The 13,532-nt window shown below is 44.6% G+C and overlaps 1 protein-coding gene across 9 annotated transcripts in view; it reads left to right on the top strand.

Annotated features, from left to right (window-relative positions):
• FSTL4 (follistatin like 4) overlaps positions 1-13,532 on the top strand; it is a 396,562-nt gene that overhangs the window by 192,119 nt on the left and 190,911 nt on the right. For 8 of the 9 annotated variants that reach the window (XM_065690678.1, XM_065690673.1, XM_065690681.1 and 5 more), the window contains one exon: positions 2,733-2,868. In XM_065690678.1, coding sequence (XP_065546750.1) covers positions 2,740-2,868 — 129 coding nt within the window. In that variant the 5' untranslated portion in view covers positions 2,733-2,739. Of the gene's footprint in view, positions 1-2,729; positions 2,869-13,532 lie in introns of all 9 variants that reach the window. The other variant, XM_065690676.1, reaches the window with a different exon arrangement.

The following is a 13,532-nucleotide window of genomic DNA, read 5'->3' on the forward strand; positions in this document are numbered from 1 at the left end:
CATAACTGAATTCTTAATGCTTCTGTGTTGTGGACGAAAAAGTTGTGGGATCTTTACAGTAATCTGCCTGCTTGGCAGCTCCTATTGCATGTTATGGAAGCGCTTTAAACAGTTTTCCCCACTCAAACGGGCAAGGTCCTGTTTCTGTTCCAAGGTGACCCTTTTTGCTTGAAGCCTGTACTCTAAACCCTGTGCTTGTGTCTTTGGCAGCGGGATGCTGCCAGTCTGGGCACTGTATGCAGGAGCCTTCATGCTTGAGCTTCATCAGATAATAAACTGCCTGTGGGAGGTAAAGCGGTGCTGGCTGCAAGGAGGGCTGTAGCACTGCTCTAGCTCAGAGGAAGAAACCCCAATCTTTAGGTGAACTCTTAGTCTTTGCATGGTATCATCTTTAACCTAAGAGCCAAACCTGCTTTGGAAGTCACTCCCCTGAAGCTGAAGGAAATGTGTCACAAATGGATGTGATGCTCAACTTTGCTTCCCAGCATCTGCATTGCAATCCCCAGTTTCTGCGTTACAGCTCAGATTAAAGTCTGTTTCTCTGCTCAGGCAGTAAGGCCAGGAGGTGTGTGATAGGTCCCCCCTCCACCCCAGCTCTTGGGAGACCTCTAGTCTTCAGCCACCAATACTGCTCACTTATTTTTCTAGTGGAATTACTTGTTTTATGCAGACATTGCCATGTGCGTGATTTACCTGGGCAGTGCTGTGCAGGCTCCAAACCTGTCCCTTCTTCAAGTTAAGAGAGGAAATGGGTAGTAAAACTTGTCTGAGTTTACAGTGGTGGTCCAGATCTGTTCCATCGATTAGACTCTTTCTCTTGACTCCGGTAGCTGTATTGTATGATGCAGCTGCAGACCAGGTTCTGCAATGAGCCTTCCTCCTAGCTCAGGTTAAGGCGATGCTGAGCTGTGGTTTAGGATGCTGAGTAGCATGAAAATGCTGAATGATTTCAGGCTTAACCCTCACTTGGTATTTACAGTGTACACTCGTTGCTTGGTTTAGGCTATTCAGATATATAACGTGTATTAGTGTGTCCCCTTTTACTATGAGTGAGAGCAATTAGGGTACTGTCAGTCAGCGTGCAATAAAAGTGATTTCTAAAGTGACTAGAGAAAGATGTTCTAGAAATCCCATTTATAAACCAGCCAGAGTTTTCTAGTGGTAGAGGCTGCCCTTTCAGTTTCATTGGTGTTATAATCATCCTAATCCAAACACCATCACGTTTTCAAGCAGTTGGTTATTTACTGAATACACACGAAAGTAGCTGGTCCCTTGTTTTGCCGTAGGATTGTCGTTTCAAGCAGGGTACGAGTCAGAGGTCTCTAGAACTGCAAAGTGAAAGAGTTGTTTGCTGTGATGGTATCAACTGAGCATACAAAATGCCTCCATAAAAACCGTGAGGAGCAGCCTTGCTGCGCGAGAGCGATTCGTAACGTAACAACGTACTTGTCACTTATTGATATAGTGGCTTTGGTTTATTAAACATTTATTTGTAGCCCCAGCAACACGGAGCCTTCTAATTGGAATTTAGAAAGCCTAATAAATGTTGATTTCATCCTGCGCGCTCCCGATTCAGGGTGTTTGCATGAGCGCTGGGGAAAAGCAGCGCCTGAGCTGCATGGGCGCGTGGTGAAGGCTGTGCTCGCGTTGATGCTGCGTTAAGCAGACGAAGTACCTGAGACCAAGTCGGTGCTGGTGTAGATGGTCATGGCTCCAAAATGAATCGTGATGCAGCTGCAGCACATAGCTGGCATGAAAACGCTGTAAAATGAGTCCTGTCAAGATAAGGTGTGTCATGGGGACTTAATTTAGGTTTAATTTTGACGCTAGCAGGTAACTTGTCTTGCTCATGTATAGCTCAAACCAAGCAGCAGCCTGTCACTTGCATACTATAGAAATCATAGAATCCCAGACTGGTTTGGGTTGAAGGGACCTTAAAGCTCATCCAGTCCCAACCCCTGCCACAGGCAGGGACACCTTCCACTGGAGCAGCTTGCTCCAAGCCCTGTTCAGCCTGGCCTTGAGCGTTTCCAGGGATGGACCATGCAAGTCTTCATGGGTTCTGTGACCATCGGGGAAGGAAATGGCTATTCTTGTGTCTTGGGGCTCAGCTCAGACCCTGCCTGGTCTTGCAAACTCAAGTGTAGCCTAATGGGGGGGCAGTGGCTGCATCTGCTCCAGGCAGCTGCATCCTCTGAATGAAGGGAATAATGGTATTTCTATGGCTTCTCCAGTGGCCAAAGAAATGAATGGGGGTGTCTGGGGCTTTCCTGAAGGTCTGCTGAGAATGAGTCCTCAGTAGGAGTAACCCTGTGCCGCTGGGGGTTCTGGAGATGGGATAAAGTCACCCTTTAGCCTTCTCGGTGCCACAGTACTGCGTTTTGCTGTGGTTTGCTTTTGGATGCTGTAGTTAGATTCAGAAACCCCAGGGCTCTGTTTCTGCGGGTGCTTTGTGGCAGAAGACCGGGAACAACGTGTCCTGTGGGGGTTAGTTTTGGGAGAAGTGTTTCACAAAGATGCTGTGATGTGGGAATTCATTGCCAGAGCACTGAGGAGTGCAAGACAGGAAGATGAGTGTTTTGCTGCGTGTTCTTTGGGAGTCTGCAATGCTCCACTGACGCTGCCCTAGCCTGGATGGGCTCCATCACCTGAAGCTTTGGCCGTGTTACTGCATCTGAGCTGGGTTTTGTTGTGCAATGATTGCGTTCTGACTGTTCTCTTGTTTTCAACAGACGTGAAATGATGAGATCAAGAAGCTTTTGGTTATCTCTTGTATTGCTTGGGGTTTCCCTGCTGATCACGAGGGGATGGATGGCTGAAGACAGGAGCAGAAGGCTGTATTTGGATGCAGGGAGATCGCATCAAGAGGTACTGTACACCCACTGCTGCTGCAGTTACAACTCCTGTGTTTCTAGTTTTGTGCTGTGTTCAGGCTCTTTGTACTGCAAAACCAGAACATAAGTGAGGGCTTATTCATGTGTTAAACTAAGGAGGTCGGTGAAGAAACAACGAAACAGCTCCTACACTTATTGAGTATACTTGATATCATCCTGGGAGGGAAACTGTGCCATGGTGGAGATGCTGGGTTTGCCCCAAAGACATTATGGTATGCTCTGTCCTGGGCTGGGGAACTCTGTTTGCTGCTCTGTCCCCTGTTGGGACCAGTGACACTAAATGAAACAGGCAAACTTATCCTGGCTCTTCATTTGGGTCACTGGCCCTTAAGGTGAAACCTGGAAAAAGCTTAAAAAAAAGGGCTTTTTTTGCTGCTTAGAAAAAAAGCAAAATGGAGCCATAGGTGGTTCTGAGAGAACCAGCGAAGTTACTGCTGGATTGTTTCCCTCCTGACCTTCTGGCATTGAACCTCTGCAAAGTCCAAAGTAATTGGAAAGGGACAAAGGGCTATATCGAGGGATGGGGATCTTTGTCCAGCTGAAGAGGAGCCTGATGGGGTGGTAGGACTCCTCACGCAGGGCAGTAATGCACTCCTCAGTGTTCCATCCCTGGGCTTATGAGAGTGAACAAACAACTGTTTTGAGTGCTGACGGTGACAGCGTTGGCTTTTGTTGTAGTGATGTGGATTAAGCAGGTCCCCATTCTGATAGGTGTCCAGTGTGGGCTGTCCCAGTGGGGATGGTGGCTTTCTGGACCAGAGCTCACCGTGTGCCTTGCTGCACAGATGTGGGTAGGCTTGGATTTTGAAGTCTGAGGCATGCAAATCAGGCTATAAAAGTCTGGGAATGTGACTTTCATGGAAAGAAAACAATGAATGCTGGAACAATTTTAGCTATTTAATTAGTTCCTGATTATCATAGGTTTGTTAAATGATTGCTCAAATGCCTGGAAGTGGGAGGTGGTGGGAGGTGGTGGGAGAGGCAAGGGAAAGGAGACACTGCTATTTTTTAGCTGCCATTGCCTACAACACTTACGTACTGGCAGACACATTAGTCAGTGCCAGGCTAATGATAAGCTCTTGATGGATTCATGCTGCAATTGGATCTATTTAAGCCTCAGGATTTTGTTCTAGTTGGAGAATCTCATTTCTCCCAGTCACATCCCATCTACAAATACCTGCAGTTGTGTGAGTTAGTTCAATAAAGCAGTTTAAGCCAATTAAGAAGATGCTTTTTGCTGCTTACCAGGACTCAACTATCATTTCAGTGGGGTTGGAGATCTGCAGTTCCAAGATCTGGCTCAGGTGTACTTTTTCCTTGAAATATCCATCCTCTGTTCTGTAGAAGTGAGGAATAGCGGCTCCCCTCCACACCTCCACTGTTATTTCGTTGCTGTGTAGACTCAGGTAGTACGCTGGAACTCTGCCAAACGTTCTTGTATTGTCTTAGATCACTTTTGCTTTATGGAAAGCAACCAAATATTTTGCATGCTTGTGCATTCAGAAAGATATCATCCTGCACTAATCATAGAATCATAGAATAGTTAGGGTTGAAAAGGGCCTCAAGATCATCCATTTCCAACCCCCCTGCCATGGGCAGGGATACCTCACACTAAACCATCCCACCCAAGGCTTCATCCAACCTGGCCTTGAACACTGCCAGGGATGGAGCACTCACAACCTCCCTGGGCAACCCATTCCAGTGCCTCAGCACCCTCACAGGAAAGAATTTCCTCCTTAGATCCAATCTAAACTTCCCCTGTTTCAGTTTGAACCCGTTACCCCTTGTCCTGTCACTACAGTCCCTAATGAAGAGCCCATCCCCAGCGTCCTTGTAGCCCCCTTCAGATACTGTGCATTAGTTTTGATTTTTTTGAAGGCGTTACTCTGTGGAATTAATTCCATTACTCCAATGATCTGCTCAAACAAGAACTGTAGAACTATTATATTTGAAAGACATTAATTCATTCAATCCTTCTCTAAAAAAGCATGAAGTGATTGTACCAATTACTTGATCTTGCTGGAGGTGAAAAGGTCTAAGGTAGAAACGTATTTGTTCAGATTTGCACAGAATTTAACATTAAGGTTTCTAATGTTCAGAGAATGCAGTTGAAATGGCTTCAAGGGATGTAAGTTATAATGTAGATTTGAAAGGGAACTGTACAGAAAGCTTGTTCTGCAAGCTTGGTTACAGCATGGTTCGAAACACCAGGATGAATCTGGAAGCCTTGAAGAGATCTTTTGGCTATGTCAGTGGAATTGAGATCCCCTTTTGAGAGGAAAGCAACAGCTCTTATGTTATCATTCAGGAAATAGCTTAGCCATGACACCGTTTTAATAATAAAACATCACCTGAAATCATCTTCTAGTGACACTGGCCTTTGTTCAGGTGGCAGCTCCTTATTCCTGAGGAGTTTGTTACCAACTTTGTGGTTTGATTAATGTACAGTTCCATTAACACGTGTTTAAAACATTGACTCACAAATAGAAAAGCTCCTGGCAGTGCACTAAAATTGCTTTAAAAATGTGTAAAGGGTTAATTTCCAGGTCAAATAATTTAACGTGTGCTCTGATCTTAAATTCCTCAGAACTTCATCAAAGCAAACACTTGGGTATGGGTCACCGACCTTCACTAATACTTGTTGTGATCTACATAGGAACAAGTTTGTGGCATCAAAACCACCGCTTAATTTATGTTGTGATTGCTAAATCGATTTCTTCATGGCCTGTGGTGGAATTATTGCAGTTGTGCTTTGCATTTATAATGGGAAAAATGAGTCTTGAGGCCATAGACTGCAATATACAGCCCTTCTGGCTGAGAAAGTGACTCTCTAACATACAAATGGCATGTAAATGGGATGATTTCTTGATGCTCAGCCTTCCATCTCTCAAGTTTATGGGGTGTTCCAGAGAAAATCTGGACTATTTTTAGTCCTGATTAGAATAGTGAACACGTGCCTGCAGTCTGGAATGCCATGGGTGTAGAATGTGTACATTGAACTGTACAAGTGTAGAATGAACTACAGTGGAAAACCTAATTAAAACAAGGACAATGCTAGGATTTAACCTGCAACTTGCCTGGTTCGTATTAATGGTTTAGAATGCTGCTGTCACTTTTATGTTGTGAGACTTCCCATAGGTTGGTTCCAGAGGGAGCTGGAAAGCTCTTGAAGCTTCTGAGTGCTGTGCATGGATTTGTGTGGAGCTGGGAGGTGCAGCTCCCCGGGGTTGAACCATCATGGGACTAAATCCTGCTGAGAGGAATGGATGCCAAAGACCAAGGCTTGTTTTTGTGCTAATGGATGTAGCAGACATGCTCAGTTTTAAAAGTACCTTAACTTTCTAACTGGCATTTGGAAGGTATTGGCTGTGTAGGTTATCCATCATCTGACTTGTTTGTTAGTTAGGGCTTGGAGATCTTAAGCAGCTGAAGACCACAGCTGGTTATTTCAAGGAGCAGAGGAGTCACGGGGATGATTTTGTGCTCCTTCCCCCAGCAAGTGTTATTTACTAATATGACAGGCTAGGAAAGGAGGGCTTTGGGAGGCAAGGTGGGAAATTGCAAATGCTTCTGATGAAAGCTTTTGCTTCTAATTCAACTAGAAGCATGATTTCAGAGCATGAGCTTGCAGTGAGACAGGCACAGTGCATCGCTTTTATATGCAGGCAAAGATCTAATATCCTGGTATTTATTTAAAGAATTATTATTAGTAATATATTCTCTGCCACGTGTGTGCTCTTCCTGCTTGTGCGTCAGTTTGGAGAAAGGAAGGAAAGGACCAGATCTGAATTCAGATCTGTGCTCGGATACAGCTTGCTCCTGTCGTACACATTAGTGAAGGTAAAAGCAGGCAAGACTTAAATTCATGTGTTCATCACTTCAGTATGTAATAATTCACTCCTTGTTACCTGCATTGATATGGTACCTCTAGCAAGCTGTAAATGCTGTTTGTAGACTATTCTAAATCTTAACTAGTGTGTTATCCCTGAAGCCCTTGCTCTGAGTGCTGGTTATCAGAGTATCTGCAGTTCAAGGTGCTGGGGAATGTTTTCATAGTATTTGGATACACATGTTGGGGTCCTTCCTCTGTATCCCCAAACCCCACCTACCCCCTCCCAAATACCCAGAGGGTTTAATAAATGCTGTATCTTGAAGGATGGTACCCAGAAGGTTTAATAAATGCTGTAGCTGTGGGATGCTCTTATGCTTGAAGTACTAGGAAAGTTGAATATTGGGTTACTTGGAACAAAGCAGGTACTGTGTACTTGAGTAACAGCATCAAGTTAGAAGGCTTTTAGGTTATGTTCACAGATGTGACTCACTAATAAGTATTGGAGATTGTCAGGGCACACCTGTAGCACAACTTAAAAGGTAAAAACCTCTTGTATGCAGCCCCTTGCAGAACCAGAATCCTGGTTCCTGTAATTGTTTTTAAGCTTGTGGTAAGATGCAGTGTATGATGCCACTCTGTGGTCCTGCATTGCTTTCTGGGATCCATCACCTTCCACCTAACAGCAGCCAGGAGCACCAGGTGCCATCCTTGCAGTTTAGGTGATGCCCTGAGTACTAATGACCTTGAATTCGGGTGCTGTAGCTGGTGCTTGGATGCTGTTCCTTGGGGAGAGCAGGGACCATGTGGCACAAACTGACCCCAGGAACCACATCTCAGTAAAGTTTTTCCTCCTGTCACAGTTGAGTAACTGTGGAAAAAATCATATTTAAGTGGGGGAATGCTGGTATATTCCTAAAGCAGAGAATAAGACCAGGGTAAAACATCTTGCACATAAAGAAATCTAAGGGAGATCTTGGCTATGATGTGGTTCTGATGCTCTGTTCAGGAGCTACTTAACCTTAAAAGACTAAATATTGACTAATTGTTTTCCAAAAGTAGCATGTTCTCCCTTAAAAGCTGTAGCAGTAGTTTTAGAAGGGCGATAGTTCTACTTCAAGCACTTTCTACCATAAAGCAGGGGAGTTTTCGCTTAATTCAATTAGGAAGGGTACATCTGCAAATCTGTGACTTCCAAAACGGGCATCCCAGGAGCTTCCCTATGACAGTGTGGAAATTGATGGAGCTGTACCTGGGTTTCTCATCTGAAGTCTGGAAATAGGGAGTGAAATCAGAGATGTAGCACTCATCTCAATTAGCTGCCGTATGGACGAGCAGATGATCCAGTGTGATGTGAGACATCAGAGCTTCTCTCAGTGTTTGTACCAGACAGGACAAATCTAAATTGCCAGCATCTGTACTGGTAGCAAGCTTTCTCTAAACAGCAGTATACGATTTATCATCTTTTCCTTATGCCTGCTCAAAAAAAGAGATGAAGTGGATGTCCTGTGCCTCATTAGCATCTTGAAAATAGTCTTTGTGCATAGGTTTATAAACAGAAAATCCTCATTGTCTGTATATTACTCATAACCGCTGCAAATACTACAGTCTGTATGCAGAGTGCCTCCCCTTGCCCTGCACTGATGGCAGAGTAATGATCTTGACCCGCCCCCCCCCCAACTTGAGATAAGGAAGAGCATGCTCTGAAAGGAAAGCAAATATCCCCAGGATGATGGTCTATTAATAGGAACAGGCACTCCTTTGTTAATTGGCTAAATGAGTCAGGGCTGTATATTGAGGAATCGTACAGCGGGTGGTCTGATCCTGAGAGCAGGTCCCTGGAGACTTGGTGTGTGCAGAAGTAACATCTAATTCAGTGATGGACGCAGCACGATCCCTCTGCATGTGCTGAATTCGATTTATCCCCTTGCACAAGCGCTGCAGTCTCTTCCACAAAGTAAGAGGGTCGCTACAGTCCAGTGATATAGGCAGCGTGTGGATGTGAAATGTTACCTGGTCTGCATCCCTTCCATCTGCTGCATTAATAGGGCTTTTTTGGCAGTGTCCCCTATGTCAACCTTTGCTTATGGTCTTAAGGGACTCCTGACTAAATCTGCATTTAAAAGAGCAGGAGACTGAAAACACTGCAAGGTTTGTTGTTCTTGAGGTCAGTCGGTACCTGTTAGGTACCAAACTTGGTGCATGTTAGGCATCATGCTGTGGGATCAGAGGCTGACATAAAGGATGGGCAAATGCACAGCTGTGTACAAATCTGTGTGCGTACTGGTTTGCAAATGGAAGAAGCTGGGAAAGAAAGAGAACTATAGAGAGACGCTGTACTGCCAAGATGTGAACCTTAAAATACTACATTGAGCTGTTGCTCAGGGATTCATGCTTGTGTGCCTCTGCATGCTGGTTTAGAAGCATTCATCATCTGGTGTTAGTCAAGGGAGAACTAGGTAGAAATAGCAGACAGGAACTTGTCTTTCCCAATTTCAAGCCTAATTGTGACTGTTTAATTATGAACCTTGCTAAGTGTGCACACTTTACAAATTAGAATGCAGAAAACTGCGTGTGGCCAGTTGCGGATGTGCAGGGACAAAAGGAAGAACAACTGTTACGGAAAAATCAAGAAACAGTCCTTTCTCTGTCCCTGTTGGTAGCTTGTCTGTGTGCATTGCATGCCGTTTACAAACCAAATGCAAAGTACTATGTAGTTGCTGTAATTTGTGATGGTGCTAGTCTCTGCATATGTTTCAGAGCAGCTTTTTAGGAGCCTTGTCCCATGCCCCATCTTATATTGCAGTGCGTTGGCATGTTTTTATTTAAGGCTGCTAAGGGGATGCATTATACACACACCTTAATGTCTAGTCCGTGGCTGTAGGATCCAGGTTAATAGATTGCTTTTAATCATGCACAGCAGCTTCCGGTGATGTGACTATACATGCATTAAATGGTTATAAATTCTAGATACCTAATGACATGTTTTTAACCTGCTGTAGATATCATTACTTGCCTACAGGCTAGACTGTTGCTATTCTAGAGCTGAGGAGGGCTTTGAGCAGCTTGTTTGTGTGTCTGCATCTTGTCCCCGGTCCCATGGGTATCTTAAAGCTTTGGGGAAGCTCCGCTTCATCCTGCACTTCCTGCAGGCGGTGCTGGACCAGCTTTGTGTAGAGGCGGTCCTGGTTCAGCTTTGTTTCCGAAAGACCTCCCCTTTGGTCATGCTGTGATAACAACTTTCTGTAGTTGGAGCATCCGTGAGACTGTTTTGCTCTGCGTGCTCAGTCCTTGGCTGGAGAGAATAGGTGGATGTTATTCATAGATGTGGGAATTAGGTTTCTATGTGACAAACGGTTCTTGCTGCTTGGTACAGCCATTTCTTGGTTGTCATAGATCATTTTTATAAGCAGAAATTAGCCCTTCAGTGGATTGGTCTTGCCTGTAGTTATAAGGCTGAGAGGAATCAACATCCCAGACTGGTTTGTGTTGGAAGGGACCTTAAAGCTCATCCAGTTCCAACCCCCTGCCATGGGCAGGGACCACTTCCACTAGAGCAGCTTGCTCCAAGCCCCTGTGTCCAACCTGGCCTTGAAATTGCAGGGACGGGGAGCGTGTACATGGTCCTTCCTTGCCCCCCTGTTTGCTTGAATGCAGCTCTAAAAAGTAAATATGATTAACTGCTGATGAACACTGGTGTAATGAAGCTAGGCTGAAGTGATTGTAACAGTGTTAATAGTGTAGTGGTGGTTCCACGTTTTCTGGGCTTCACTTGGTAGGGATGTTCAAAAGCTCGACTGTAGGAGAGTTGAAGCCAAGTCTTCCATTACCCTAATGTGGGGGGAAAAAAAACCCAACAGTCAGAGGAGACAGAAGTAAAATACAGTACCAAGTGTGATGCCCCTTTCTCCAGTGGGGTCAGGAGGTGGGGGCCTCCTGCTTCAGCAGCAGAAGCTCACGTAGCCTTCCACCCCCCCTGCAACAGGGATTTATAGGGAGAAGAGGCTGTTGCCTTGTATAGTGCGCAGCGTGTTATTTGTGGGGGTACAGGACAGATGTAGGTATGTTTTTATAGAGATGTTTAAACATTTTATTTACACTGACACCAAACAACCTGAAAGCGGTTTCGCTGCTTGGATCCCTCACTAATGACTGTCACTAAATCTGTCTGCAGTACGCTGGTTACCGAGCCCTGTACTACATTGCGTATTCCCTCTGTGTAGTTGTATTTTAACGCAGCACAATGAAGCGTCCCCCCCCCTCTGTGTTTGTTCTGAATGGAATCGGATTTTTCATTCCAGAAGTGCTCTGCTCATCCGTGGGCCCATGATTCAGCATTAATCAGCAGCCTGTAACACAAACCAGCTATTACGGCTTGGCAGGACATTGAGATATGCTGTCTTTTGGAAGACTGGCATTCCCCTTCTGTGAGAGCAGAAAAGGGCTTTGCTGTTAACTGGCAGGAGGTTCACACAGGTGCCTGTGCAGCGCACGGCAGCTACAGGGAGTGAGCTGTAGTTCTGATTCGTGTTGTGGTTTTGTCCTCCAGGTCCAGGTTGGGTTAGTAATTGCACTAGATGACACTACATTGCCTCTCAACCGTTGGCACTGGGTTGGTTGATCTGGAGATGCGCTTTTTCAGTGGCTACACGTCTGGTGAAACCAAATACTGGAGCAAACACACTGCATCGATTTGCACATCATGATTAGGCATTTCGGATACAGAACAGAAGGACCTTTTCTTCTGCATTCAATTAACTGACATTAAAAAGCTGGCAAATAGGTGCTAAACATGAACCTTGACAAATAAAACTGTTGTATTGCATTAATGAAATGCTGCTTAAAGTGGTACTTGCGAAGAAGCTTTCTCGAAGGAGTGAGAAATCTGAAGCAAATTTTTCCCTTCAAAGCCTATGAGTTATGCTCTGATAAAATTAGATTTTTAGTTAAAGGAATTTGTAGTTGTTAAATGGTGCCCATGAAATAAGTCTCATTTATAACCATCTGCTTTATGGCTTCTGCAGGAGAGTATTCCTCAGGCAATGCATCCAAGAACTTTAGTGTCATTTTTATCCAAATAGTTTGATTCTCTACCAGTAACACTATTAAAACCTCAGTGTGATTTTTTTTCCTTTTTAACTTGAGAGCAGTATCTTACACTTCAAAGAAAGGGTGACTACTCTCTCCTGTGAAGAGATAGCCCAAGCCATACACGGCGCTGTGCCCGTGGCCAGACTTGCTGGTAATGTCTCTTAGTGGTATATTAGATCACTAATAGAAAGGTCTTATGTTCAACATGCCCTCAAGGAGTGAAATTAGCATCGTTTCTTTTCTGCGCTACAGAAGAGAGAAATGGTTTTGGCTGAAGCAAACTAAGAAAAATGAGCCCTTGCTGCAGTTTTACTTTACTAGAGGGATAGAAACCGCAGTTGTGTGTCTACCTGGAGGTGATGGGATTTCTGTGGCTGCTCTTTAAGCCCTGCTATGGTTTTTAGGTATATTTCCCACTTCGCTGTGTACTCCTGAAATGTTGAGTGTTCTCCATGCCTTTTCTCCATTGAAAGGGAGGTTTTGAGGGGACGTACCAAGTGCTCCCAGGTAACGAGAAGTGGTGATTCGCAGGCTGACCCCCTCTTCTCCCATTGCATTTCTAACAAGCTTTTCCTCTGAATCCTGCATCTGTTCTTTTGGGTAATTTATATTCATTAGGGTGTACAATTAGAAGGGGACCAAAGTAAAAGAAGGGAACCTTTGAAGACCATCCTTTGTTTTTCACGATGTCTGTGCAGACATGGAAGTACCAAAAGGATATTTAGTACCAGTGAGCCGACACTTGAATTTTATAAAGTGAGTGTCTTTTCCCCCCTTTTGATCAATGTAATAGTTGTAATTAGTTTTAGTGTTTCTAAGCTTTTGAACTGCAGAGAATTCAAACAGCTTGTTAAAGTGAGGGGCTCGGGGGAGCTTTAGAAGTACTCTTCCCTTTTGCATATATTACATGTACATGGGTTTAATGATAGCAGGCTCTATGTGAATTTTTATCTCGTGCCCCACCTCTGAAACTAATATTTTGAAAGGCTCCGAGAGGTCCCTGGGGTGTCGCTGTCTGCGCAGCTCAGCTTCGCTGCATCAAGGGGATAAATCCTTTGAAGTCTGTACTTAGCCTGAATGCCTTTTTATGTCTTTCTGAAGATCACTAAGGTAGCGTCGTACAGTGGGTAAAGACTTAGTATTTCTATAAGTAAATACCCATATTTTGTTTATTCCCTTCAGCTCATAGAATGGTGGAATACTTTGTGTTGGAGGGACTTGAAAGCTCATCCAGTTCCAACCCCTTGCCGTGGGCAGGGACACCTTCCACTAGAGCAGCTTGCTCCAAGCCCCGTCCAACCTGGCCTTGAACAGGGATGGGACAGTTGACTTAGAGAGTGCCAATACCATGTCTGCTGTTCTGATCCTTGGTTTTGGTGACAGCTTTGAGAAAGACAGCTTGCTGGTCACTTCTAGGAAAGAAAGCAGCATCTGTTACGTAGAAATAGCTACGACACCTTAGCATTCAGTGTGTGTTGTACTGCATCCTGGAATAAACCCCCTCATTCTGAATTCCCCGATGCTGTCTGATGTACTCGGTTGAGAGAGGTAATTATGGCCTTCAGGAGTTAGCTGAGCAGATACTGTTGTTTCCATAAGCTGATTTTTTTCCCCCTATTGTTTATTTCTATCTTTCACTTGGCTAAAGTCTGTATTTTTTACCCTGTGCTCCAGTGGCAACTTGCTTGATTTCCAATTACCCTGTGGCAGGGTGCTGT

The sequence above is a fragment of the Lathamus discolor genome, chromosome 10 (genome assembly GCF_037157495.1).
Source record: "Lathamus discolor isolate bLatDis1 chromosome 10, bLatDis1.hap1, whole genome shotgun sequence".
Taxonomy (NCBI): Eukaryota; Metazoa; Chordata; class Aves; order Psittaciformes; family Psittacidae; genus Lathamus; species Lathamus discolor.